General features: G+C 36.8%; 1 protein-coding gene across 1 annotated transcript in view; it reads right to left on the bottom strand.

Annotated features, from left to right (window-relative positions):
• Nucleotides 1–27850, bottom strand: part of AFF4 (ALF transcription elongation factor 4) — a 93480-nt gene that overhangs the window by 57857 nt on the left and 7773 nt on the right. Inside the window, exons 2-5 of the mRNA XM_082650176.1 lie at nucleotides 6380–6471; nucleotides 5784–5910; nucleotides 2845–3639; nucleotides 777–821 (exon numbers count right to left, since the gene is read on the bottom strand). Of these exons, the coding sequence (XP_082506302.1) occupies nucleotides 777–821; nucleotides 2845–3639; nucleotides 5784–5906 (963 nt within the window). The 5' untranslated portion in view covers nucleotides 5907–5910; nucleotides 6380–6471. The remainder of the gene's footprint in view (nucleotides 1–776; nucleotides 822–2844; nucleotides 3640–5783; nucleotides 5911–6379; nucleotides 6472–27850) is intronic.

The raw sequence follows: 27850 nt of genomic DNA on the forward strand, positions 1-27850 counted from the left end.
TAGAAGTAAAAGAGATTTTAGCAAGCTAAAGGAAGGAAGGAGAAAATGAAGTGGAAGCAGCCATTACAAGTAGTCTTTCAAAAGTATCCATAGTGAAATACAAGTACAGACACAAAAATTCAAGAGTGTACACAAAAAATACAATTAATATGTGACTGATGCTTTTTGTCTATTGAGCCAAAAGCAGTCACTGTCACTCAGTTCACTGGACTTTCTCTTCTTCCAAAGGACAACGTTTTCTTTTCCCAACAGAAGAATGTACTCTTTGGTCATGTGTCAAGTTTAAACATATTCCATTAAACACTCAAAATGTGTAGTATTCAGAGAAGATCTTTCATCGTAGGATTTGACCAGTATATACAGATGAACTACAAAGCAAGCTATTTTCAACACAATGGTTTGACTGATAACTACTGAGATTTTTAGTACTTCAAATTATTAACCAATAAACCTGAGAAGGTACAGTTTATATTTGGTTTCTTCCTCTTTTCAAAGCAAGCTGTTAAGACTAGAGTTTGTTTTTACTTACAAAACAAAAAAACAAACCAAAAAACCCCAGCTTTTTGAGGGCAAATAGTAAACAAACCAAGTGATTTAGAACTTAAGTATGAATATAAGTAGAACAGAGTCAATTATTTTTGACGGCCATAATCAGGTTATACATGTAAGCAATCTGCTGCAGTTTCAGACACTTTGTGAAATACAAAGGGAAGGAGGGTAAGAGGTAGCAAAGCATCATAATTAAAGAGACTAAAACTATTTTTTAAAAAACTTACTTTAAGAATTTCATCCACACAGCTCACATCACCAGAAGCAGATGCCTAAAGAAAGAGGAAAAGAAACACACGTTAGATATGGAGTCATTTCTTATTAGATTTTCATCATTTGTTGCACAGCTTTAACATTATTAGAAATGAGATTAAAATTAAAGGCATATTTAGTATCGCACTACTCTAAGTCAGAACACTAATTAGAATCTTTGGACTAATTTCCTTAAATACAAATTTTCAAGCACTAAAAAAATTTTAATCACCAAGCTGTACATGACTGGAAGAACTTTATATTTTAAAAAAATTTTTAAATTAATTAATTTATCTTTGGCTGCATTGGGTCTTCGTTGCTGCGCACAGGCTTTCTCTAGTTGCGGCGAGTGGGGGCTGCTCTTCACTGAGGTGCGCAGGCTTCTCATTGTTGTGGCTTCTCTTGTTGCAGAGCATGGGCTTGAGGCACGCAGGCTTCAGTAGTTGGGGCAGGTGGGCTCAGTAGTTGTGGCATACGGGCTCTAGAGTGCAGGCTCAATAGTTGTGGTGCACGAGCTTAGTTGCTCCGCGTCATGTGGGATCTTCCCAAGACCAGGGCTCGACCCGTGTCCCCTGCATTGGCAGACGGATTCTTAACCACTGCGCCACCAGGAAAGTCCCAAGATAAGATTCCTTAAAAAAAAATTTAAGGACTTCCCTGGTGGCGCAGTGGTTAAGAGTCTGCCTGCCAATGCAGGGGACATGGGTTCGAGCCCTGGTCCGGGAAGATCCCACATACCGCAGCGCAACTAAGCCCCTGCGCCACAACTATTGGGCCTGCGCTCTAGAGCCCGTGTGCCACAACTACTGAGGCTACACGCCTAGAGCCCACGCTCCAAAACAAGAGAAGCCACCACGATGAGAAGCCCGTGCACCGCAACGAAGAGTAGCCCTCACAGCAACAAAGACCCAACGCAGCCAAAAAAGGAATCTTATCTTTCTTACACTTGGATTAGAAATAATTTTTAAAATGTACTTTTTTCAGGTGAACAATTTGTCAAAAATTTAAAAGCTGGTTTATATACAAAATATACCATGGTACTGAGATCATCATTTCACATAAATAACAAACAGAATAAAACCAATATTATTGAAAGATTAGTTGTCTGGAACATGCTGGACATTTTACATGGTATTTCTTAAATCTCGAAAGTTAATTTTATTCTGAAGTACAAACAGGAACTGGAGAGCTACAGTGAAGTCTAACTCTAAGGATCATGTTATATTATTTGAAGAAAGAACAAGTTACCACTTTACTGTTCTCTTGAGAGGAGTAATTATATGACAAATGCTACAAACAATGAGTTTCCCAAGGCCACAAGAAAGATTTTTAAATGTCCTTAAGACAGCATTTTACCTATTCCTGATCCCTTCCCCCACCGTTTTAAGCTATGATTTTCAGCTACTGATATTACTTAAAATATTTTTTATTGCAAAAACTAGATTAAAAGATAAAATTTCAGCTATTTCACAATGAATACTCACTTCTTTGGTTATTCTGAATAGCATGTTTTGGTACATAGTTATAACTACTGTAAATTTCAAACCACCACTATGCCTGGAGCAGCTGCCTCAAACCTTTAAGTGTAACCAGAGAAAAGGATCATGGCCTCCAAACCATAAAACATTACCATCTTCATGTACCCAAAAAAGTTCCAACATTCACTGCAACGAATCATGCCCACATCTCATTGATGAGCATCACAATGAGAAGAGAAGTAATTTTTTTTAAAACAAAAGAACACAAGATGTATTATTCCATAAAATCAAAACGAGGAAATCTAAGGTATTGATAGACCATGTTTTAATTCTGTAACTGACTTGTCATTTTAATATTTGAGAACAATGAATGACATTTTCTCTACTGCTCAAGAGGGGCAGCTAAGAGCTCTACAGATTCACTTGGGAGTCAATCACAAGTCTTTCCTTAAACTTTTACATTCCTTACTATTAAGACAAAGAGACAGTTCAAGTTCAAACATAATTTCAGGGTGAATTGCTTCATATAGTTACAATGTTAAAAAGCTCTAAATGTGTGACTTACATCCAATGGTTGGGAAGGTATTTTCAGCTTGGTGAGATGAGCTTTGCTGCTGGGCTTTAGTTCAGTCATACTGTTGCCATGAGACTGGCTGCTGTAGTGTTCAGAGGACAGTTTTGGTTCCATGGATTCCTGTCCATCCATAGGCCGCACATAGGCAGTGGGTTTCTGTAACATTGAACTGGACTTTGACATCAATGAAGGCGGGAAAGACTGATTTGAGTGCTGCCCACTTGAAAAAGGTACTCGGGAAGGAGAATCCCAGTTTGCATCAGGGTCCCGAGGTGATTTGGAACGTTGATGTTCCTTGCTATGGTGATCATTCCCATGAGACCTGGAATGACTGGAGCTTAATGAAGAAACAGCCTGGGGTTTTCCAGGGCTGGAAGAGCGTGATTTGGAGTGTTCTGATCCATGCTGGCCTTTTTTCCGGCTACTGCTCCCACCACTGCTGTATGAGTCACGGTCATGCCTCTGGCCACTGCTATTAGCGCCACTGCTGGCACCTGCACTGGCCCGCTGGCTACTGTGTCCACTCTGTAAACCTGAGGACCGTTTCTGAGACTGAGAAGTGCTGGGTGCAGGTCCTACTGGAGTCCATTTGCTACTCTGATGAGAGCTCCCATGTCTCTGTTCAAAGAAATTTGGGTTAGATTTTTCATCTGCTGTCGGCGGTACTGTAGGCTTGGGAATTGCAACAAGCTTTGGTATAGATCTGTCTCCTATGAAATCCTTCATTTCATCGTAGTTTCCAAGCATACTCTGAATACGACTTGACAGCTTATCTTCTTTGCTAGTCTACAAAAACAATTGTAAAATAAAATTAGCAAAACTAGAAATAAAAGATGCTTCTAAACTAACTTTACAAACTTCAAATGGAATGGAACTTTTCAAAAGGAAGTCTCATCTCATATCTTAAGGTTAAAATCTCAAAACAAACTCCAAATGTATATATTTTTATGATAAAAAAATGAACTGAAAGTGAAAAACCTTCATGTTGAAACACAAATATCCTAGAGGACACTGAGAAATATACACAATAGACTACAGGAGATTTTTTAAAAATCCAAATTCACCAATAAATATATTGGAACAGTAGTAAAATCTTTTGAAAAGCAGGAAAATTATGCCTTTATGTAATTAAGTTCCAAGTCACAGATTAGCCAATACGCACATTTTGGCAGTCTAGGAAAACATCATATTCCTTATAATTCAATGTTATAGTTAGAGGCAGAAATAAAAACTTAGTTAAACAAGTTATACGCAAATGACTTTTTAGAATTCCTTCTGTTACTGTGACTCAAGAAGTTAATAAAAATCAACAACAAATTAAGCATGGAAAATCCAGTAATAAAGTTTTAAATCTTGACTATTAATTCTGACCATCAAATGCTCCAACTTTTGAAGTCAATAATACATACTTTAAGTTTCAAGAATTATTCTTGAATAGTAAGGTCTAAGATGTCTACAAGCTTTAGGACTCTTTTGTATTCATATACATGAAAGAAAAAAGTTGACTGATTACATTAAAAGGGAAATCAAGACTTTGAAACAAACAGAAAAGCCTGAACCACCACTATTTATTTTGAGGTTGGCAGGAATCAGTAATGACTTTAGATTATTTGAAAATCAGTCTGAGAGGTAAATCTACAGCAATTTATTGACAACATCAAGATCAGAAATCAAATCCAATTCATTACAATGTAATTACAAAATAAATTGTAGTATGATTCAAAGAATCTGGACCAAACTCCTGTTTTTTTCCAAAATGTCTTTTATCCCAAAGTTTTGTGTTACACTCATAAATGATGTTAGTATAACTGGCCTTCACTGGACAATCCTTATAAGCTCTGAATAAATGGTTTTTATAAAGCTCCCAAATGGTTTCTACAAACACCAAATGTTATAAGGGTAAACCCAGGATATGTCGTTACATTCATATTTCATCAGAAAAAAGTCTAACCCACTCTCAATCTCATACTATAAAGCCAACAATGGTCACTAGTGCTGCAATACATAGTATTACAACTATTATACACAGTACAAGCCTTTAAATTATAATAATACTTCCAATGAAATCCAAAGCCAAGTCAAACATTAGAGAGACATTTGTGGCCACTACAGCTACAACAGTCATCAGATTCAGTGTTTTATGTAATCCCAAATCAAGTACCATGATAGTTAAAAAAAAAAAAAAAAAAAAAGCAATTAGTTCAATTTATTGAACGTTTGATAACATGCTTTAATCTAAATTTGATATTGTTAATTAAGCATTAAACATATAGAAAATCAGAATTTAGTATATAATAACAGAAAAAGAATCAGATTGATGCTGAAGACACATTTATTCAAACTTACTAATAATCACTGAAACTTAGTAAACTAAGTAAGCAAATGGCAAGAAATAGGGAGAAACAAAAGAATCTATGAAATATTTGTCTTTGATGTTATACCCAAACAGCCAAGGAAACAGCAGACAATGCATAGTGATTCACAAACTTTTAATTTAATTCAAGGCTCAGAAAGGTGAAATGCCTGCTCAGGGTTAGTGGTAGAGCCAGTAATACAGATATGAATGTTTGAGCTACTCCAGACCATATTTCAAGAGTATAGGGTAGCAATGGGGGTAGGGATGGGGGGTTGTGAGGATGACGTTAGGGTACTAGTGATGCTGTAGTTCTTGATTTGTGTACTAATTATGTGAGGATGCTCATGTGGTGAAAATTCTTTCATTTGTAACACTTACTTTGTGTACTTTTCTATAGTATGTTATACTGCAATGAAAAGTTTACATCAAAAAAGTATATTCTATTATGAGAAAAGGAAAAACTGTTAAAAGGTGTAACATAATAACTCTTTCTAATATAAAAACTCAAGTTTAAAAATTTTAAAAGCAAAAAATGTTATGTTACAGGGGAAAAAACATTCAACAGACAACTTACAACTTTGTATGGCTCAGCAAAGAGAGGAGAGCTAGGTGGGAAGGCGTCGTCCCCCTGCTGAATTTCTTGATTCCGCCTTTCCCGTTCTTTCATACGCAGCACATTCCGGTCTTCACGGTTCATGTTGCTATGAAGAGAAACACAACCTTTACATCACAGGAAGAAAAGGAAAAATTAAATGTTCTGTACTCATTTTGTCACTTTAACGCTTCAATCGGAGATTCCCTTTCAACTTTCAAGTAATAACAGGCATTAGCACTGAAGTTGGGTTTTGGCAACGGTTTTATCAACTAAACCAACAGTGTCTTCCACAACTATCCAGACAGGAAACATTAGCCCAGAATATTAGGATCCACCCCACTGAAATACTTAACCTTATGAACTTTTAAATGTTCTGCTAGCTAAAAGTCAACTAAAACTTCTATATTCAAAGGGAAAGTAGTACTTAAACCCATAATTCTTAATATTTCCTATAAGCCTTCTGTGGTTTCCTCTTCAGAAATCTAGCTATTCTTTGCCATTAGAGGCATACAACCCACTCCCACCTACCACCCTCTCCCCCCAGGGTCCAGTGCTTTTCTCTACTTTGCATCTACCTTATCTTGATTTCTTTTTGTCCCAAACACAGCTTCCTTGGTGTCCATCCTTATGGCAGTTTGACCTCAGCTTTGCTGTTGCTCTAGATTCCCTAAAAAACGACATTTCTGCTCTAAATACATTAATATTTCAATTAGCACCTCAATAAATGGCAAAACTGAGGCTTTCAGCAATAGAATCTAAAATTAACTTGGGTTAGTAACAGTAGTCGAAATTGTATGGAAAAAGAAAAAGTCTTTTGGGAGAAAGGGTAAATGAGGGTGTCATTTCTATAATCATGACAGTATGTTGTCATACTGTTGTCACTAAGAACAAACCAAGGAAAATAGTTTATTTATAGCAGCAGGAATTTTGGTTAAATAGATAATGAAAAATGTTGTCAACACACTCTTCCCAGGAGATAGATTTAATCATCTGTCCTGGTTATGTTTTGTTTTGTTTTGAAAGTCCTGTTGGCGGCCAAAGGGAAAAAACAGGTTATACTGTGGAGTATTTCCAGCCTTATGATTCATAAATCAAATCAAATCAGAAAATTAAAGTCAATCAAGACTGGGGGAAACTATAATCATAAAATGAGAATGGACAGCAAAACCAATATATTCTTGAGGACTTTTATAAGTACAAATAAACATTCAAAGATAAAACATCCTGATTTGCACAGTTTAATATCATGCAAATAAAGCAATTTAGTGTTTAAAAAAATGTTCTAAGTGTCCAAATGTGTATTCAAGTTCTTTCTTACATGCACAATTTTCTAATAAATTTATAAAAGAATATAAACTATTTTGAGGTTATGGAAATAGTGTGTGCTTGCTTTGGTCTCCCATCAGAACCACAAAAAGTATTTGATTCTTTCTTTAATAAATACCATAAAACATCTACACTTTGGTACTCAAAAATAAAAACAAAGAACATTTATTATCCTCCAGCACACTTGAACCAACTAATAACTGTATATCACCAACAGTCAGGTTTCAAATAGACCTCTAGGGCCATGGTGCTGCAACATACAAACTTATCTGTATCTGTTAGGGTCTATGTTAACGACCGATTTCCTTATGTTTCCCTAAATTTAATTCTTGAAAGATCAGAAAACAACAGAAATGCCTTATTTAAACTATGATTTAATTTTATGTATTCAACAGCACTAAAATAATCATGCAAGAAAAACGTGAACATTTACTTCAAAAACGGATGATTCCCACAACAAAATTCCTCCTATAATTCAATAATAAAAAACCTTTTCTTAAACAATAAGTCATCACACTGAATACTTCCTCTTTTAAACAAGGCTGCCAAGAAGCTCATAATGAAATTAAATGATTATAAGAACTAATATTAAGTTCTATAAGCTTATAGAACTATAAGCTTATAGAACAATAACATATAGAACTATATAAGCTTATAAAAACTAATATTCTAGTTGTAGCTCTTATTCTCTAATTTTTTTCTGATTTGACTTATTTTCACATCTAATATGTCAGTTCTATTCTTTTCTCCTGTGTCTTTCAACATCAGTATCTCTGCCTAAAATAAAGTTTTCCCCAAAGCAGTAATTCCAGTAATTCCACTTGAGCTGCCCTAAAATTATTATGAAATTTAAGTATGACTCAATTTGAAGTATATCTCTGTTTGTAGAGGCAAAACGATATTCCTCAGGACATCTGCAACTGTACTGAAACAGGATTCAGTAAAAAATAACAAATTGCTGTATCACAACAATATGTGACTACTAGATAAAAAAATTTTTAAAAGAAAATTAGCAAGTAGAAAGGAGGTTCTTCATCTAAAATTTTTAATTACTTAAGGTACATTGTTTAAGTACCCATCCGGTACTTATTTTAAGTTGATATATTAATGACAAATTTTTTCTTCCAGTTTTACTGAGGTATAATTAATATACAGCACTGTACAAGTTTAAGGTGTACAGTATAATGATTTGATATATATCATGAAGTGATCATAACAGTAAGTTGAGTGAACATCCATCATCTCATATAGATACAGAATTAAAGAAATAGAAAAAAATTATTTTTCTTGTGATAACTAATGATTTACTCTCAACTTTCATATAAAACATACAGCACTGTTAATTTTATTAATCATGTTGTACAGTACCTCCCTAGTACTTATTTATAACTGGAAGTGTGTACCTTTTGACTGCCTTCATCCGATTACCCAGATCCTGACCCCAACACCCCCCATCTCTGGTAACCACAAGTCAGATCTCTTTTTCTGAGTTTGTTTTTGAAGTATAATTGACCTCCAACACTATGTTAGTTCCTGTAACACAACATAGTGATTTGATATTTCTATAACATTTGAAACTGATCACCACAATGAATCTAGCTAAGATATGTCACCATACAAAGATATTACATAGTTATGACCATATTCTCCACACTGTATATTTCAAACCCTTGACTCATTTACTTTGCAGCTGGAGTTTGTACCTCTTAATCTCCCTCACCTGTTTCTTTCCTTCCCCCCCAATCCCTTCCCTCTGGCAACCACCTGTTTGTTCTCTGTATCTAAAACTCTGTTTCTGCTTTGTTGTTTGTTTGTTTTTTAAGATTCCACATATAAGTGAAATCATACAGTATTTGTCTTTCTCTAATTTATTTCACTTAACATAATACCTTCTAGGTCCATCCATATTGTTGCAAATTGCACAATTTCATTCTTTGTTATGGCTGAGTAATTTCCCATTATAAATATTTATAGATCACATCTTCTTTATCCATTCATCTACTGATGGGAACTTCAGTTGCTTCCATATCTTGGCTATTGTAAATAATGCTGCAATGAACATAAGGGTGCACATATCTCAAGTGTTTTTGTTTTCTTCAGGTAAATACCCAGAAGTGGAATTGCTGGATCATATGGCAGTTCTATTTTTAATTTTTTGAGGAATCTCCATCTTGTTTTCCTTAGTGGCTGCACCAATTTACATTGCCACCAACAGTGCACAAGGGTTCTCTTTCCTCTACATCCTCCCCAACACTTTTTATTTGTTTTCTTTTGATAAAGGCTATTGTGTGTGAGGTGACATCTCATTGTGGTTTTGATGTGCATTTCCCTGATGATTAACCATGCTGAGTATCTCTCCTGTGCCTCTTGGCCATCTATAATGTTTTCCTTGGAAAAATGTCTACAGATCCTCTGGCCATTTTTCAATTGGGCTGTTTGTGTTTTTTATGTTGAGCTGTATGAGTTCTTTTACATTTTGAATATTAACCACTTATCTGACAGAGCATTTGGAAATATCTTCTCCCACTCAGTAGGCGGCCTTTTCATTTTGTTGATCATTTCCTTCACTGTGCAAAAGCTTTCTAGTTTGACACAGTCCCATTTGTTTATTTTTGCTTTTGTTTCCCTTGCCTGAAGGAATATATCAAAAAATATCACTGAGACCAATGTCAAAGAGCATACTATGTTTTCTTCTAGGAGTTTTATGGTTTCAGGTCTTACATTTAAGTCTTTAATTCATTTTGAATTTATTTTTGTACATGGTGTTAGAGAGTAGTCCAGTTTGACTCTTTTGCATATAGCTGTCCAGTTTTCCCAACACCATTTACTGAAGAGGCTATATTTCCCTCATTGTATATTCTTGTCTCCTTTGTCATAGTTTAATTGCTCATGTACGTATGAGTTCATTTCTGAGCTCTCTGTTCTGTTCCACTGATCTATGTGTCTGCTTTTGTGCCAGTACCATACTGTTTTGATAGCTGTAGATTTGTGGTATGGTTTGAAATCGGGGGACATGATGCGTATAGCTTTGTTCTTTCTCAAGACTGTTTTGGCCATTCAAGGTCTTTTCTATTTCCATACAAATTTTAAAATTATTTGTTCTAGTTCTGTGAAAAGTGCCACGTGTATTTTGATAGAGATTGCATTGAATCTGTACATTGCCTTGGGTGGTATGGTCATTTTAATAACATTAATTCTTTTAATTCATGAACATGTTTATCTCTTTCCATCTATTTGTATCATCTTCAATTTCTTTCATCAGTGTCTTATAGTTTTCCAAATACAGATCCTTTACCTCCTTAGTTAGGTTTACTCCTAGGTATTTTATTCTTTTTGATGCAATTGTAAATAGGATTATTTTCATAGTTCATTGTTAGTGTATAGAAATGCAACAGATTTCTGTATAATAATTTTTTATCCTGCACCTTTACCGAATTCACTGATGAGCTCTAGTAGTTTTTCGGTGATGTCTTTAGAATTTTCTATTTATAGTATCATGTCACCTGCAAACAGTGACAGTTTTTACTTCTTCTTTTCCAATTTGGATTCATTTCTTTTTCTTACCTGTTTGCTGTGGCTAGAACTTCCAATACTATGGTGAATAAAAATGGCAAAAGTAGACATCCTTATCTTGTTCCTGATCTTAGAGGAAATGGTTTCAGCTTTTCACCATTATGTTGTTAGCTACAGGCTTATCATATACAGCCTTTATTATGTTGAGGTATGTTCCCTCTAAACCCACTTTGCGGAGAGCTTTTTATCATAAATGGACACTGAATTCTGTCTGAGGCTTTTTCTGCATCTATTGAAATGATCATTTAATTTTTATTCTCCAATTTGTTAATGTGTATAACACTGATTTTCAGATGTGGAACCACCCCCTTGAACCTCTGACATAAATCCCACTTGATCATGGTGTATTATTCTTTTAATGTATTATTGAATTCAGTTTGCTAACATTTTGTTGAAGATTTCTGTATCTACATTCATCAGTGATACTGGTCTGTAATTTTCTTTTTTTGTGTTGTCCGTGTCTGTATCAAGGTAATGCTGGCCTCAAAGAATGAGTTTGGAAATACTCCTTCCTTTGCAATCTTTTTGAACAGTTTGAGAATGATAGGTGTTAACTCTTCTCTAAATGTTTGGTAGGATCCTCCTGTGAAGCCATCTGGTCCTATACTTTTGTTCGTTGGGACTTTTTAATTTTTTTTTTTTTTGCGGTACGCGGGCCTCTCACTGTTGTGGCCTCTCCCGTTGCGGAGCACAGGTTCCGGACGCACAGGCTCAGCGGCCATGGCTCACAGGCCCAGCCGCTCCGTGGCATGTGGGATCCTCCCGGACCAGGGCACGAACCCGTGTCCCCTGCATCGGCAGGCGGACTCTCAACCACTGCGCCACCAGGGAAGCCCGGGACTTTTTAAATTATTGATACAACTTCATTACTGGTAATTCGTCTGTTCATATTTTCTACTTCTTCCCAATTCAGTAAAATTCAAAACAGTTTTAAATGAAATCCTAGGGACAAAAAGAAATGCAAAGAAATATCTGCAACTTTAGTTGGTTGGTTGCTGGTAAAGATAATGGTGTAGCAATTTTATTGCTACAAGACTGAACAAATAAGTAAATGTAAACATCCTGAAACTTTTAGGGAACCAGGGACCTTACTATGAGGAAACAGATACAAATATAGAGTGGAATAAGGAGAAAAAGAACCTTTGGGGATTAGGAGGTAGTACTATGAACTCATGCTTATATTAAAAATAAAATAAATTATACCTAAGTATATATACACACATATACATATATACACACACACATATATGGTGTCTCTAGCTCCATCCACTGAAAGAGTCTAGAAGCAGTGACAATCTGGTAGAAAGAAGCACCCGCAGCAACCAAATTTTGTTTTCTAATATCATTCCCTGCTAAAATGGAATAGGACTTCTTGGGGAAATAGTGAATTCCAGAGTTATAGCAAGGAAGGTAAAAAGTGAGCCTAAAGTATCTTGTTGTAACAGTAAGAAAATGCTCAAAAACAGATGGAGACATATCAAAAGGACACAAGATCCAGCTTGAAGGGGCTCTCACTGGTCAAATTTTAAAACATGAGCATCACAATGAACAAGCAACAGAATATAACAAATTGAATGAAAAAAGAATCCCTGAGAACTATACCCAATATCTTGTAAAAATCTATAATGGAATATAATCCTCAAAAAAGCCAGAATCACTATGCTGTACACCTGAAACTAACACAATATTGTAAATCAACTATACTTAAAAACAAAAGAAAAATCCCTGAATCCGCAGAATAATAGCAAAGAATAAAATTAAAAGACAAATAAGTCAGGGAGCAAATGTACTTCTTCATAGAAAAATGCCAACTAATAAATGTAGGAGAAATGAAAGAATTAAAAAATCGCTTTTCTGCAGCCACTAAAGTAATAATTAAGGCAAAAAACATCAATGGATGCTAAAACCATTGGATAAAAATTTGGGAGGCAATGGAATATTCAGTATCACCCCCACAGAATATCAAGTACAAAGAAAAAAATCTTTGAAGTAGAGAAGTAAACACTACCCATAATCAAGTGATCAGACTTATATCAATAATGGGGCAAACTGACATCATGTGCCTTCTAATGTGATGCACTAAAGACATATCACCACCTCAGTATTCTACCTGCTAAAAATATTTAACCTGAATCTAATCACAAGTAAGCAGACAAACTTAAACTGAGAAACATTCTTCAGAACTGGCCTGGACTCTTCAAACAATGTCAGAGAACAAAAGGAGAGACAAACAGACAGGGGCAGGCACTGGAGATTATGTCTATATTCTACATTCAAGATGACACAACAGGACTTCCCTGGTGGCACAGTGGTTAAGAATCCGCCTGCCAATGCAGGGACACGGGTTCAATTCCTGGTCCAGGAAGATCCCACATGCCGCAGAGCAACTAAGCCCATGAGCCACAACTACTGAGCCCACATGCCACAACTACTGAGCCCACATGCCACAACTACTGAAGCCTGAGCACCTAGAGCCCGTGCTCCACAACAAGAGAAGCCACCGCAATGAGAAGCCTACACACTGCAACGAAGAGTAGACCCCGCTCGCCACAACTAGAGAAAGTCTGCGTGCAGCAATGAAGACCCAACGCAGCCATAAATAAGTAAATAAATAAGAAAGAAAGAAAGAGGACACAACTAAATGCAATGCATGATCCTTCATACCCCAGACCCTGGATCTGAGGAGGAAAAAATGATTGTGAAGGTCATTAATGGAAAACTTGGGAAAATTTTAATATGAATGGTATTTCAGATAATCATAGCAATGTGATAACTGTATTTGTTTATGCAGGAGAAAATCTTTGATTCTTACTTAGGACATACACAACACACAGGCTAAATGTCATCATGTTTGCCAACTCTCAAATGGTTCAATGACCACTGGAATATATATTTACTATGTATAGATAGCATGTATATAGATAGTATGTGTGTGGAGGGTGGGAGAGACAGACAGAGAGACAGACAGAGAGAGATGGATAAAGGAAGGAGGGAAAGACAGAGGGTGAGGGAGGGAAAGAGTCAGGAAGAGGAGAGGGAAGAGTAGCAGCAGCAGCAATTAAATGTTCGCAGTAAAAATGTTAACAATCTAGGTGAAGGGTACACAGATGTATATTATACTTTTCTTATAGGTGTGAGATTTTTCAAAATAAAAGATGGAAGGATAAGAGTGATAAAATTTACATATTAGAGCACTATGGGTGCTTTCCAACATTTTTCAGCCTTGGGATTTACCATCAAACTGTCTCTTCTCTAGGGCTTAAAGTATTTCTCTCAGGACTAAGGTGCACTCCTGTCTCCAAATTCACACCGATATCCAATTCTCCTCAACTCCTCTGGGTCACAATTTATTACATTTCAGAAAGAAATTACATTTATTACACTGCTAGGAGGGGACAACATCCACATGCCAAGCTCAGCTCCCTAAAGTAAATGGGCATCCAAAATTTATCTAAAGCAAGATTTAATGTTTATTATTAAGTGTACTATTAACTTAATATGCAACAAGCATCTATTAAATACTTAGCATTGGGGAGAGAACAAGAAGAATTGGCCACACTAGATTAAAACTTACTATAAGCCATCACCATTATCAAAATAGCATGGTAGTGCACAGAAATGAACAAACTGATCAGTAAAACAGAGGGAAGAAATAAACCCAAAGATATATGGGATTTTAATAGTTAACAAAACCAATTCAATAATAAAATGTTTTGGGACTTCCCTGGTGGTCCAGTGGGTAAGACTCCTCGCTCCCAATGCAGGGGGTCAGGGTTCAATCCCTGGTCGGGGAACTAGATCCCACATAAATGCCGCAACTAAGAGTCAGCATGCTGCAACTAAATGATCCTGCATGCCACAACTAAGACCCGGCCCAGCCTAAATAAATAAATAAATAAAATTTTAAATAAATAAATAAAATTTTTAAATAAATGTTTTATTTAATAACAACAGTTAAAAACCACGTACTTTTCTAAGATAACAGTTATAAAATGGTGAAGACATTTCAAACTCAGCCAGAAAAAAGACAAATCCTTCAGCCCAGTAACCTCACTCGTGGGACTATATTCCACAGAATTAAAAGCACAGCCATATGCTATGAAGATGTTTACTGCAGTACTGTTTTTAGCGGTAAAACAATTTAAAATAACTGAATGCCCAAGAACAAAGAAATGCTTAAATAAACGATTGTTTTTTAAAACAAATGAGGTAGATCATTGCCAGTTACCTTGGAGGAATTTCCATAAATGCTGTTTTGTGAGGAAAACTAGATGCAACACAATGTATGCCATATGACTGATGACCTCATTATTTCTTTAGGGTAAACTCAGAAGTAGAATTGTTAGGTGTTGAGTATATAGAAAGAATGAGATACAACTAACTCAACTAACAGCAAAATATGCCAACTACTATTCTCATAAGCTAAACACAAGAAAACTGAAATCTGAATATCCAGTTTTCACACATAATATGAAGGATGTCTCTCTATTTAGGTAAATCTTCTTTCTTGTCCCTAATAAATATTTTGGCTGTTCTTGTAAATGTTAATAAGGAACAGTCTTCCACTTTTGTGTTTTCCAACAGAGATAAACCTTTCTAAAACAATTTTTATTGAAATATAGTTATTTACAACATTGTGTTAGTTTCAGGTATACAGCAAAGGGATTCAGTTATACACATATATATATGTATATATTCAGATTCCTCTCCATTATGGGTTACTACAAGATACTGAGTATAGTTCCCTGTGCTATACAGTGGGCCCTTGCTGGTTACCTATTTTATATATAGTAGTGTGCATATTTTAAACCCAAACTCCTAATTTATCCTTCCCCTCTGGTAACCATAAGTTTGTTTCTATGTCTGCAAGTCTATTTCTGTTTTGTAAATAAGTTCATTTGTATCATTTTTTTAGATTCCACATATAAGCAATATCATATTTGTCTTTCTCTGATGACTTACTTTACTTAGTATGATAATCTCTAGGTCCATCCATGTTGCTGCAAATGGCATTATTTCATTCTTTCTGATGGCTGAGTAATATTTCATTGTGTATATATACTACATCATCTTTATCCATTCATCTGTTGATGGACACTCAGGTTGCTTTCATGTCCTGGCTACTGTAAATAGTGCTGCTATGAACACTGGGGTGTATGTATCTTTTTGAATTATAATTTTCTCCAGATATATGCCTAGGAGTGGGATTGCTGGATCATATAGTAACTCTGTTTTTAGTTTTTTTAAGGAACCTCCATACTGTTCTTCATAGTGGCTACACCAATTTATATTCCCACCAACAGTGTAGAGGCTTCCTTTTTCAAAAGAGATAAACCTTGATGGGTCTGTTTTTCCAATTACACAAGTAATACTCGCTCTTTGCTCAAAAACTCTAATATGATTAACGTAAAGTAGAAAGTAGAAGTCACCAATAGTTTCAGGGAAATGAAACTTCCCTTTAATATTGCAAAGAGTCACACATTAGTCGTGTAGAAAACTGTTACACATACAGTTCTCATTTCATTTAATAAGTAATGAACATAGTTCCATATCAATACATATGAATTTTCATTCTTTGATTGACTGCATAGTATTCATTTAGCCAGAAAGCCCCTGATAGGTAGGTTGTATCCAGAATTTAGTATGATAAACATTATAATGATTGTGTGTGTGTGTGTGCACGTGTGCACCCGCACACTATTTCAGTTTCAGATAAATTTCTCCACGTGAAATTGCTGAGTCAAAGGATATATGCTATACCATTTTAACGTATATCACTAAACTGTTTTTCGAAAAGATGTGTTAACTGACAGCGCCCCAATGGAGTATGAAACTGCCCTTTAACCATGCCATTTTCAATCCCAGGCATTATGAGTCTTTTTTAATTGTGCCACCAATCTGAGAAGTAAAAAAAAAAAATTATTCCAACGTTATTTGTTTATTTCATTCATTTAACAAATACATGAGCCTGTCTACTATGTCTAGGTACTGTCTTAGGAGCCAGAGATAAAACGGAGAATGACTCATGGTCTTTGACCTTATAAAGCTCATAGTCAACTGCTTTCTAGTCAATTTCTCCGATAGTTAAACCACACATCTTTTTCATGTCCTACTTAGCCATTCATATTTCTTCTCCTGTGAACTGCCTATTTACATCTTTTGCCCATTTTTCTATTAAAGTGATAGTCTTTTGATTATGTAATAACTATGCTTTCTCAACCTGCCCTATATCTTAGCTGAGGAATATAAGGTTAGGACTAAATCTTATGCTAAACTGCATCCTAATTCTACTGACCACCTCCTTCAAGTCGTCTGCCTCCTCTTTCAGGACCACTCCCAAACTAGGGGAAGGCCATGCCTAAACTCTCCTCAATCTAAGATGCAAACTTCACACTGTGGTTTTCAAAGTTTGTCAATGCTCTCCCCAAGTCTCTTGATTTGTTTCTGACTGGCTCTTTTTTTTTTTTTTAATTTATTTGTTTGGCTACGCCTGGGTCTTAGTTGCAGCACGTGGGATGTTCAGTTGCGGTATGTGGGATCTAGTTCCCTGACCACGGATCAAACTCGGGCCCCCTGCATTGAGAGCATGGAGTCTTAGCCACTGGACCACGAGGGAAGTCCCTCTGGCTGGCTTTTTGACTTTCACCTTGATCTGAATCTGTTTAGCCTCTCTGGAGTTTTCCATTCTTTATTTCTGTGGTCTAACTAAAATCAATCTAAATAAATAACTTTAAATGTCTATACTACAGATAATGTGCTATCTGTATCTTTACTTCTCAGTTACCTAGTATCTGAAGAGACTAAAAGTGAATTATACTATGGACTACATGGGACTGAGGTACTAAAGGAAGGAAAGGGCTGGCTTTGATAGGCAGCCTCTGCTACCCATTGCAGTTATTCTAAGTCTTATCCACCCACTACTAGCAGCTCTGTCCAAGTGAAACTGCATTTATAGCGGAACTGGACAAATTTGAAAGCGGTTATTTCTCAGTCATTTATATTTCTCTGAAGATCCTTGGGACCTCCTGGGGAGAAAATGGAAGGAAATGAGAGAGAGGTTAAGAATACCAATCTCAGGGAATTTCCTGGCAGTCCAATGGTTAGCACTCGGCACTTTCACTGCCGGGGCCCAGGTTCAATCCCTGATCCGGAAAGATACTGCAAGCCGTGCGGCGAAGCCAAAAAAGCAAAGAAAAAAAGAGAATAGCAATCTCAGAAGAGCATCAAAAATAACTCAGAGCATATGGTACATGTGCAGTAACTATATACTGGAAGAATATTTGGGGGAAAAAGGGATGTCCTCCCTTATTTCTCCATAATCAATATCAAAGAAGCTAAGGTATTAATTCGCAAAATGACCCTCTATTTCCTAACACACAGTTCTTCAAATCGTAGTGATTCAGGTGGTTTAGTTATAAGCAAAGACTATTGGATAATCTTGATGTAGAGTGGTATCCTTGCTAATAAAAACTCTCAAACATAAAACATCTAGTAACCAAAAACCAATACAGGCAATTACCTCTTTATTAACTTCTTAAATACCTTAACAAAGTAACGTAACTTCCAAACTTCAATTGAGCTGTAAACAGCTGAGGCACCATAATTTTATAAATGGGACAATTAGGGATACCTGCTGTTTAGTTGTGATTATATAACATACTAGACATATGATTTAGGCAAATAATCTCCCTAAACCTCAGTTTCGTCTATTATAAAATGTTCATACTAATCTGATGGTAAGGATTAGATGAGAGAACTATTTGAATGTAGTTGAGTATTTAACACTATACAAGAGGGCTTCCCTGGTGGCACAGTGGTTGAGAATCTGCCTGCCAATGCAGGGGACACGGGTTCGAGCCTGGTCTGGGAAGATCCCACATGCCGCGGAGCAACTGGGCCCGTGAGCCACAGCTACTGAGTCTGCGCATCTGGAGCCTGTGCTCCGCAACAAGAGAGGCTGCAATAGTGAGAGGCCCGCGCACCGCGATGAAGAGTGGCCCCCGCTTGCCACAACTGGAGAAAGCCCTCACACAGAAACGAAGACCCAACACAGCCATAAATAAATAAATAAATATTAAAAAAAAAAAGTAAACACCTCACTTGTAACCAAATACAGCAAACAGCTAACATAATAAATAAATAAATAAATAAATAAATAAATCCCACTATACAAGAATAAAGGGGGGACTTCCCTGGTGGCACAGTGGTTAAGAATCCGCCTGCCAATGCAGGGGACACAGGTTCGATCCCTGGTCCAGGAAGATCCCACACGCTGTGGAGCAACTAAGCCCGTGTGCCACAACTACCGAAGCCTGTGCGCCTAGAGCCTATACTTCCCAACAAGAGAAGCCACCACAATGAGAAGCCCACGCACTGCAACGAAGAGCAGCCCCTGCTCACCGCAACTAGAGAGCCCACGCGCAGCAACAAAGACCCAATCCAGCCATAAATAAATATATATATATATTTAGGGAAAAAAAAAAGAAGTAACAGGAAGCCTGAATAGACCCATAACAAGTGAAGAGACTGAATTAGTAGTCCAAAAACTGCCTATAAATAGAAGCTCAGGACTGCATGGCTTCATTGCTGAATTCTAACGAACGTTTAAAGAACAATTAACACTAATCCTTCACAAACTCTTCCCAAACAATGGAGAAAGGAGGAAACTCCTTCCAATTCATTTTGTAAGGGCAATAGTACCCTGATATGAGAACCAAAGACAAAAGACATTACAAGAAAAAAACCTACAGATCAATAAAAAGCTTATTACATATACATAAAAATCCTCAACAAAATATTAACAAACCAAATCCAGCAATATTACAAAGGATTGTACACCATGACTAAGTGAGGAATGCAGGATTGGCTTAATATCCAAAAATCAATTAAAGTAATACACCATAACAACAGAATATAGGACAAAAACCAAATGACCATCTCAACGGATGGAGAAAATGCATCTGACAAGTTGCGACATCCCTTCTTGACAAAAACACTCAACAAACTATGAATAAAAGAGAAGGGGGCTTCCCTGGTGGCGCAGTGGTTGAGAGTCCGCCTGCCGATGCAGGGGACACAGGTTCCTGCCCCGGTCCGGGAAGATCCCACATGCCGTGGAGCGGCTGGGCCCGTGAGCCATGGCCGCTGAGCCTGCGCGTCCGGAGCCTATGCTCCTCAATGGGAGAGGCTGCAACAGTGAGAGGGCCCGTGTACCGCAAAAAAAAAAAAAAAAAAAAAGGAAATTTCCTCAAGCTAATAAAGTGCATCTACAAGGAAAACACAGCTATCATATTTAATGGTGAGGGACTGAATACTTTTCCCCTAAGATCAAGAACAAGACAAAGATGTCCTTTCACCACTTCTATTCAATACTGTATGGAGGTTCTAGTCAGTCAATTAGGCAAGAAATAGAAATAAAAGATATCTGAGCTTGAAAGGAAAAGTAAAATGATGATGTTGTACATAGAAAACCATGAAGAATCCACTGAAAATCTGTTAGAGCTAATAAACGAGTTCAACAACATTGCATGATACAAGATCGATACACACACAAAAAAGGATTGTATTTCTGTACAGTAGCTATAAACAAACCAAAAATGAAATTAAGAAAACAATTCCATTTACAATATCATCAAAAGGAATAAAATACTTAGAAAAAAATTTAACAGAAGAACAGCAAAATTTACACTCTGAAAACTACAAAACATTACTGAAAGTAATTAAAGACCTAAATAAATGGAAACAATCCTATTCACAGAATGGAAAATTTATTAAGATGAAAATACTCCCTTAATTGATCTACAGTTTCTACAGAATCCCTATCAATATCCCAGCTGACTTCTTCACAGAAAGTGACAAGTTGATACTAAAATTCACATGGAAAGTCAAAGGATCCAGAACAGTCAAAACAACCTTGCAAAAGAACAAAGCTGGAAGACACACACTTCCCAATTTCAAAACTTACTACAAACCTATAGATCAAGAAAAGAGAACTGGGAGTCCAGAAATATACCACACTTTTTTTTTTTCCTGGCCGCATCACGCCTCATGCGGCATTGTAGTTCACTAACCAGGGGTCGAACCCATGCCCCCTGCAGTGGAAGCAGAGTCTTAACCACTGGACCACCAGGGAAGTCCCTATACCTCACATTTGTAACAGATTTTCCACAAGAATGCCAAGACAAACAACTCAGTCAAAAAATGGGAAAAGGATTTGAATAAGTTTTTCTCCAAGGAAAATATACAAATGGCCGATAAACACATGAAAAGATGCTAAACATCATTAGTCATTAGAGAAATGCAAATCAAAACTAAGAGATACAACATCACACCCACCAGGATGGCTATTATCAACAAATTAAAATTTAAAAAAACAAACAAAAAAAAGTGTTGGCAAAAATATGGAGAAATTAGAATACTTGTGCAGTGCTGGTAAAAATGTAAAATGGTGCAGCTGCTGTGGAAAACAGTTTGATGGTCACTCTAAGAGTATAACATAGAATTACCCTATGACCCAGCTATTATACTCTTATGTATATATGGCCAATGAAAGCAGGAACTCAAACAGGTAGTTGTACACATCATGTTCATAGCACCGTTATCCACAACAGTCAAGAGGTGGAAGCAACCCAAGTGTTCACCAACAGATAAATGGACAAACAAAATGTGGTATACACATAAAAGAAATATAATTCAGCCTTAAAAAGGAATGAAATTCTGACACATGCTACCATGGATGAAGCAGTCACTTACATGAGGTATGCAGAAAAGGCAAACTGATAGAGATAGAAAGTAGAATGGTGGTTGCAAGGGGCTGGGCATAAGTGGGAATAGGGAATTATCGTTTAATGGGTATGGAACTTCTGTTTAATGGGTATGGAACTTCTGTTTAGGATGATGAAAAAGTTCTGGAAATGGACAATGGTGATGGTTGCACAACACTGTGAATGTAAATAATGCCACTGAACTGTACATTTAAAATGACTGAAATGATAAATTTTGTTATGCATATATCACAATAAAAAAAATTACAGTACTCACAGTTCAAAAAAAAGTGTGCATTCCCAATGAACCAGAAATTCATCTCCTATAATCCTTTTAATAAAAACATGTATTAGTTTTATAACCTTTTAAAATTTAAAACTTCAAAAATAGTTTAAAGAGTAAAATGTGACCTTTAACTTGCCCCTTTCAAGTGTTCAGAACCTGTTACAATGGTTTTTTTTCAATTAGTATCTTAGAACTATCCTACTGAAAAATGAAGCCATTCAGCTACCAGATTATTAAATGATTTACACTCCAAAAGTCAAAATGAGACTTAAGCTAAGATTTCAATTATTTTAGAATCCAGTTTATTACAACTGCTATTAAACTGTAACTTTAAAATACACTATCTTAAAGCAAAAAGCCTTATAGGTAGAGAAATCCCTCTTGGCCTCATTTGGCAGGATTTCTCTACCCATGAGAGTCTGAAGAGGTCAGTTCCTACAAGATAGGCAAACAGAGGTTGTACACCTGGAGATCAAAGCCAACAATAACAGAACATCAGGTCCCAAAATGGTGTTTTGCATAAAAGGACCTTTCACCCAAAGTTAGTCATGAGATTTCTATAGCCTTCAGGTTTAAAATAACATAGAAAAGGGACTTCCCTGGCAGTCCAGTGGTTAGGGCTCTGTGCTTCCAGTGGGGAGGTGGGGGGGGGGGGTTGTTTGATTCCAGTTGGGGAACTAAGATTCCACGTGCTGTGCTGCGTGATCAAGAAAAAAAAAGGTAGTAAAAAACATGAAAGCAAAGATAATTCCATACCATTTTTGCTTTCTTCGTCATATCTTTATACATTATCTAATTTCTCATAATCATGTTTCATGAATCACTTTCAACTAGGCCCTCAAAGTTTCCCGGAAATTTACTATCCTTCTCTGACGAATGCTCTTTCCTATTCCGCACAAGTATTTTCATGGAGTTCTATGACTCTTCCTCCTAGCTTCCATTCCACAAATGACCTTATCTTACTGAACAAAGATTACAAAGATTAAAGACCAGAGAGAAATCAACTATCAACTTTCAAACTATTAACATTGCATCCATTCTCTTCTTTCCTCTGGCTAAAAAAGAAAAAGCATCTCTCTATCAAAGAACAATTATGCCCATTTTGCTATCTTCTCCTAGATCTTTATCAGTTACTGCCTTCTCTCCAGCAACTTCAACTTTTCTCTCTTTAATGAATCCCTTCCATCATCATTCAAATATATTCTTCTTTAAAAAAAAAAAAAAAGTTTTCCCTGATCCCATAGATCTCTCCAGCTATTACTCTCTCTCTCCTCTATTCTCCTTCACAGCCAAAAGGACTCTTGGTGATTCCCCACTCTCTCTGCAACCATTTGTTTGTTAAAAAGTGACCCAAAAACGTGTAAGGAGCAATATAGTGAACACTTGTGTTACCCATGAACCACCTTGGGAAATACAGCACTGCCAATATAGTGGAAGGCTACTGTGTACCCCTCCTGGATCACATCTCCTATGCTCCCTTCCCCTTCAAGAGATAGCCACTATTCTGATTTTGGTGTACACTTTTACTATGTATGTATCCCTAAGTAAGACATTGAATTGTTCTGCATATTTTTCAACCTTTAAAAAGGGTACACTTTAAAGACTCTGAGCCTTTTAAATTCTCAGCATTATGTTGAGGTTAATCCATCATGATACATGTTGCTGTAGTTCATTTATTTTCACTACTGTGTATCCACACAATTTACTTATCCACTCTCCAGATGATGGATATTTAGGTAGTTTCCCCTTTCTCTGCCATTACAAACAATGCTGTAATTATCTTTTTTTTTTAATAAATTTATTTATTTATTTATGGCTGCGTTGGGTCTTTGTTGCTGTGTGCGGGCTTTCTCTAGTTGCAGAGAGCAGGGGCTACTCTTCGTTGTGGTGCACAGGCTTCTCATTATGGTGGCTTCTCTTGTTGCAGAGCATGGGCTCTAGGCATGCGGGCTTCAGTAGTTGTGGCACATGGGCTCAGTAGTTGTGGCTTGTGGGCTCTAGAGCGCAGACTCAGTAGTTGTGGTGCACGGGCTTAGTTGCTCTGCGGCATGTGGGATCTTCCCGGAACAGGGCTCAAACCCGTGTCCCCTGCAATGGCAGGCGGATTCTTAACCACTATGCCACCAGGGAAGTCCCTGTAATGATCATTTTTATACACTTCTCTTTGTACCAGTGAGTGAGAGTTTTCCTGGAAGAGACACCTACAAGTGGAATTGCCAGGTTGCAGGGAATGAGCATCTTCAATTTTAATTGATATACACAAACTGCTTTCCAAAATATATCCAATCACTATTCCACATTGTTTCCAACCTCCCAACATTGTTTCCAACTTCCCACACTCCACTCCTTTGCCAAGATCACACTGATTTGCAAGTTGCTAAATTCAACAGACACTATGATTTTAGTTGACCTACTGCTCAACATATTCAGCCACTAATGGCTCCTTAATATATTTTTGGCTTCTATAACCCCAGCCCTCCCAGTTTTCCTAGCACCTCTGGCTTCTCCCATTCTATCTACCAGACTTCTTAAAAATTGGTGCTCCTCTGCACTCAGCCACAGGTCTTATTCAGACTCTGATTAAGTCTACATTCTTTCCCTACATTCTCATGGCTTAAAATACCATCTATATGTCTATAATACAAATACCAAAATATACGCCACATCAAGCCTGTTTGATCATGTCCTTTGACTGAGGAATATCAATCTTAATACATCCAAAATTGATTTCTTGATCTCTTTTCCCTACCGCCAACAACTTCTGCTCCAGTGATCCTCATCCTACCAACCACCTGCTCTTGCTGAACACTCCCTTCAACCTCTCTCCACATCCACTCCATAACCATGGCCTCCAAAATATGTTTTGAATTTATCAGTTCCCTTCCTTCTCCACTGCCACTGTTCAAAACAAGCCATCATTTTACCTCAGACTTGGACAAATGCTACAGCCTTCTAATTGGGACTCCTAGTTCCCCTCATCTCTCTCTAATCCATATTTCATACAGCAGCTAAAGTGATCTTTTTAAAAAAAAATAAATTTATTTTATTTGTTTATTTATTTTTGGCTGTGTTGGGTCTTCGTTGCTGCGCGTGGGCTTTCTCTAGTTGTGGCGAGTGGGGGTTACTCTTCGTTGTGGTGCGCGGGCTTCTCACCGCTGTGGCTTCTCTTGTTGCAGAGCACGGGCTCTAGGCGCACGGGCTTCAGTAGTTGTGGCTCGCGGGCTCTAGAGAGCAGGCTCAGTAGTTGTGGCACACAGGCTTAGTTGCTCCGCAGCATGTGGGATCTTCCCGGATCAGGGCTCGAACTCGTGTCCCCTGCATTGGCAGGCGGATTCTTAACCACTACACCACCAGGAAAGCCCTAAAGTGATTTTTTTTTTTAAGTGATCTTTTTAAAACACAAACCAGATCATTTCACTCAACCCCTGCTTTAAAAATTTTAGTAAGCTTTCCACTTGCCTTAGGATAAACTTTAAGGTACTTAACATGGCCTTCAAAGCCAGGATTTGACTTTCTACTGATGTGACTCCTGCCTATCTCATCAGATTTATTTTATATCTCACTGCCCTCCCCTCCCAGCTCCCACCAAGGGTCTTTTTTAGGCTTCTTGAACTGTGGCGCTCTTTCCAGCTTAAAAAAATTCATGTAGACAATTCCTGTTTCCTTCAGAGTACCTGATCACAATTAAGATAATAATCAGGGAACGTGCTTGTTTTTCAGCATTGCATACCTAGAACATAACCTAGTAGAAAATCACTTAAATGAGTAAACTAATGAACTTCACAACTTGGTTAGAAAGTAGAGGTTCTCTCATTTACTAGGGGTTATCTCATTTACTACCTCATTTCCTGCGTTCAATATATTATCACCAAATAAAGCATTAATATTGATACTAAATGAATTCGGTTGTTTTTAAAGCAATTTCTCTAAAAGAGTTTATCTAAAAGAAAAAAAACAACATATGTACAAGAAAAAAAAACACTTGTACAGAAATGATCAATTTCTATTTTTACTTAAAACCTACACTCTCAAATGTTCACCAAATACAAGTGCTAGACTGTAAAATCTCATAATCATACTTGGCAAACTGAGACGGTATAAAAACTGAGTGTTTCAGTAACAACACCCAGAAAGAAATGATCTGTTCAAAAGAGTACTTCAAGACTGCTTTCATTTATAGTACCTGAGGAAGCCAAGAGAAAATAACACACGTCAAAAAGGCAAAATAAAGGCAATTTTATTACTTAAAATGCATATAGCAAATTAAACAAAAGTTAAAAAGCATTACACAGCAAAGGTTCTTTAGAGTTTACACTAAAAAGGAATTATTTCTGATTAATTTCATCTTCATCTGCATATGTGGAAGACAAGTGATAATAAAGTAGCTGGGTTTCCTAAAATATATTTACTGTCTTAGAATATTACAAAAAAGGTTAGAGAGAAAACGCTAATGTACTGAATGAAGAAGGCGTATACTCAAAGCTTGTGAACTTAAATTAGCCCCTATCCTAATTACTCTAACTTCTTGTTAATAAGGTTCTATTAAAATGTAAATAAGCATATTGCTTTAAAAGGTAGCTAAGGTCATTTAAGGCTATTGCTCTTTAATCACGGAATACAAATTTATATATTAAATGAGTTATTATGGCAGAGAGAATATTTACTTTGAAAAATCAATTTATAAAGTGATAAGAGTAAACCTATTGTCAAACTATTTTCTAATTCAGACTTGTAACATATTTAAACAGAACTCAGAAGATTCTGAAGGCTTTATAACTCTGATTTTAAAATCTGTCTCTTCAGTATAGACCAATATTATATATACGGTACAACGTTAATACTGTAGTTAACCAGAGCATATGTTGTGTCACACACTGCACTAAGGCTAAGGATATAAAAATAAAAATTACCCATGATCTCCAAGATTTCGTTGCAGCTAGACCAACTACAGAAAGGTGGCAGGAGGATAGGAGGAGGGAAGGGAAGGAAGAAGAGGAAGGGAGGGAAGTTAGTTTTGAGCAGAAAGAATACCATGTGGGACAGCCCTGAAGAGAGAACATAGCATACACCCAGGGAATAGAGATAGATCAAGAGTAGTTGGAAAATAGGATTGGGGGAGTACAAAATGAAAGGTAAGACTGTTGAAATACATGGGATCAGACTAGACCTGTGGGTTTGTTTCTGAAATCTGAAAGACATAGGATACCTTTCCAGAGAAAATTAATATCTCCCAGATCTTGAGTGATGACCTTTTAAAAATTATAATATTAAGAATCTGGTATGGATATAAAATTACGTATGAACGCATTATGTTATATAGCTCTTATGTAACCGTAACACTAAAACAACTTTAAAAAATTAAATACAAAACAAAAATTTAAATAACACTAGTGGGACTTCCCTGGTGGTCCAGTGGCTGGGACTCCATGCTTCCACTGCAGGAGGCACGGGTTCCATCCCTGGTCAGGGAACTAGGATCCTGCATGCCACGCAGTGCAGGCAAAATAAATAAATAAAATGCTAATGTAACAGATTATGTTGTTTTACATAAACTAGACCAATGATGTATTCAATCCTGGAAATATGTAGTCTCAGGTTTAGTTTTATACACACACACACACACACAATTTTTTTTTTTCGGCTGTGCCGCGTGGCTTGTGGGATCTTAGTTCACCGACAAGGGATTGAACCCGGGCCCTTGTCAGTGAGAGCGCAGAGTCCTAACCATTGGACCACCAGGGAATTCTCATAGTCCTATATTTTTAAACCACTTCTGTAATTTGACTTCAATAACAGTAGTGCATAAAATGCTTATAAATATGTAAAACTAAACAGATTTAATAACTGCAAATGTTTATTTGCTAATTTAGGGAAATACAACCTTATATATACTACCATACCAGCTAGCGGTCCTTAAATGTCAGTTTTAAAGAGGCCAACTTGTTAACTCTGGCAATCTTTCTTGTTCATTTGTGGTTCAGTACCTTAATGAAAACTACATTAAATGTGTATCTAGTATAATCACTGCTGAAGTTTGGAATAAAACACACACACTGCAAACAAACTGTTTCACGTTGATTAATTACAAGATGGGATCT

Source organism: Grampus griseus (genome assembly GCF_964374135.1).
Source record: "Grampus griseus genome assembly, chromosome: 3".
Taxonomy (NCBI): Eukaryota; Metazoa; Chordata; class Mammalia; order Artiodactyla; family Delphinidae; genus Grampus; species Grampus griseus.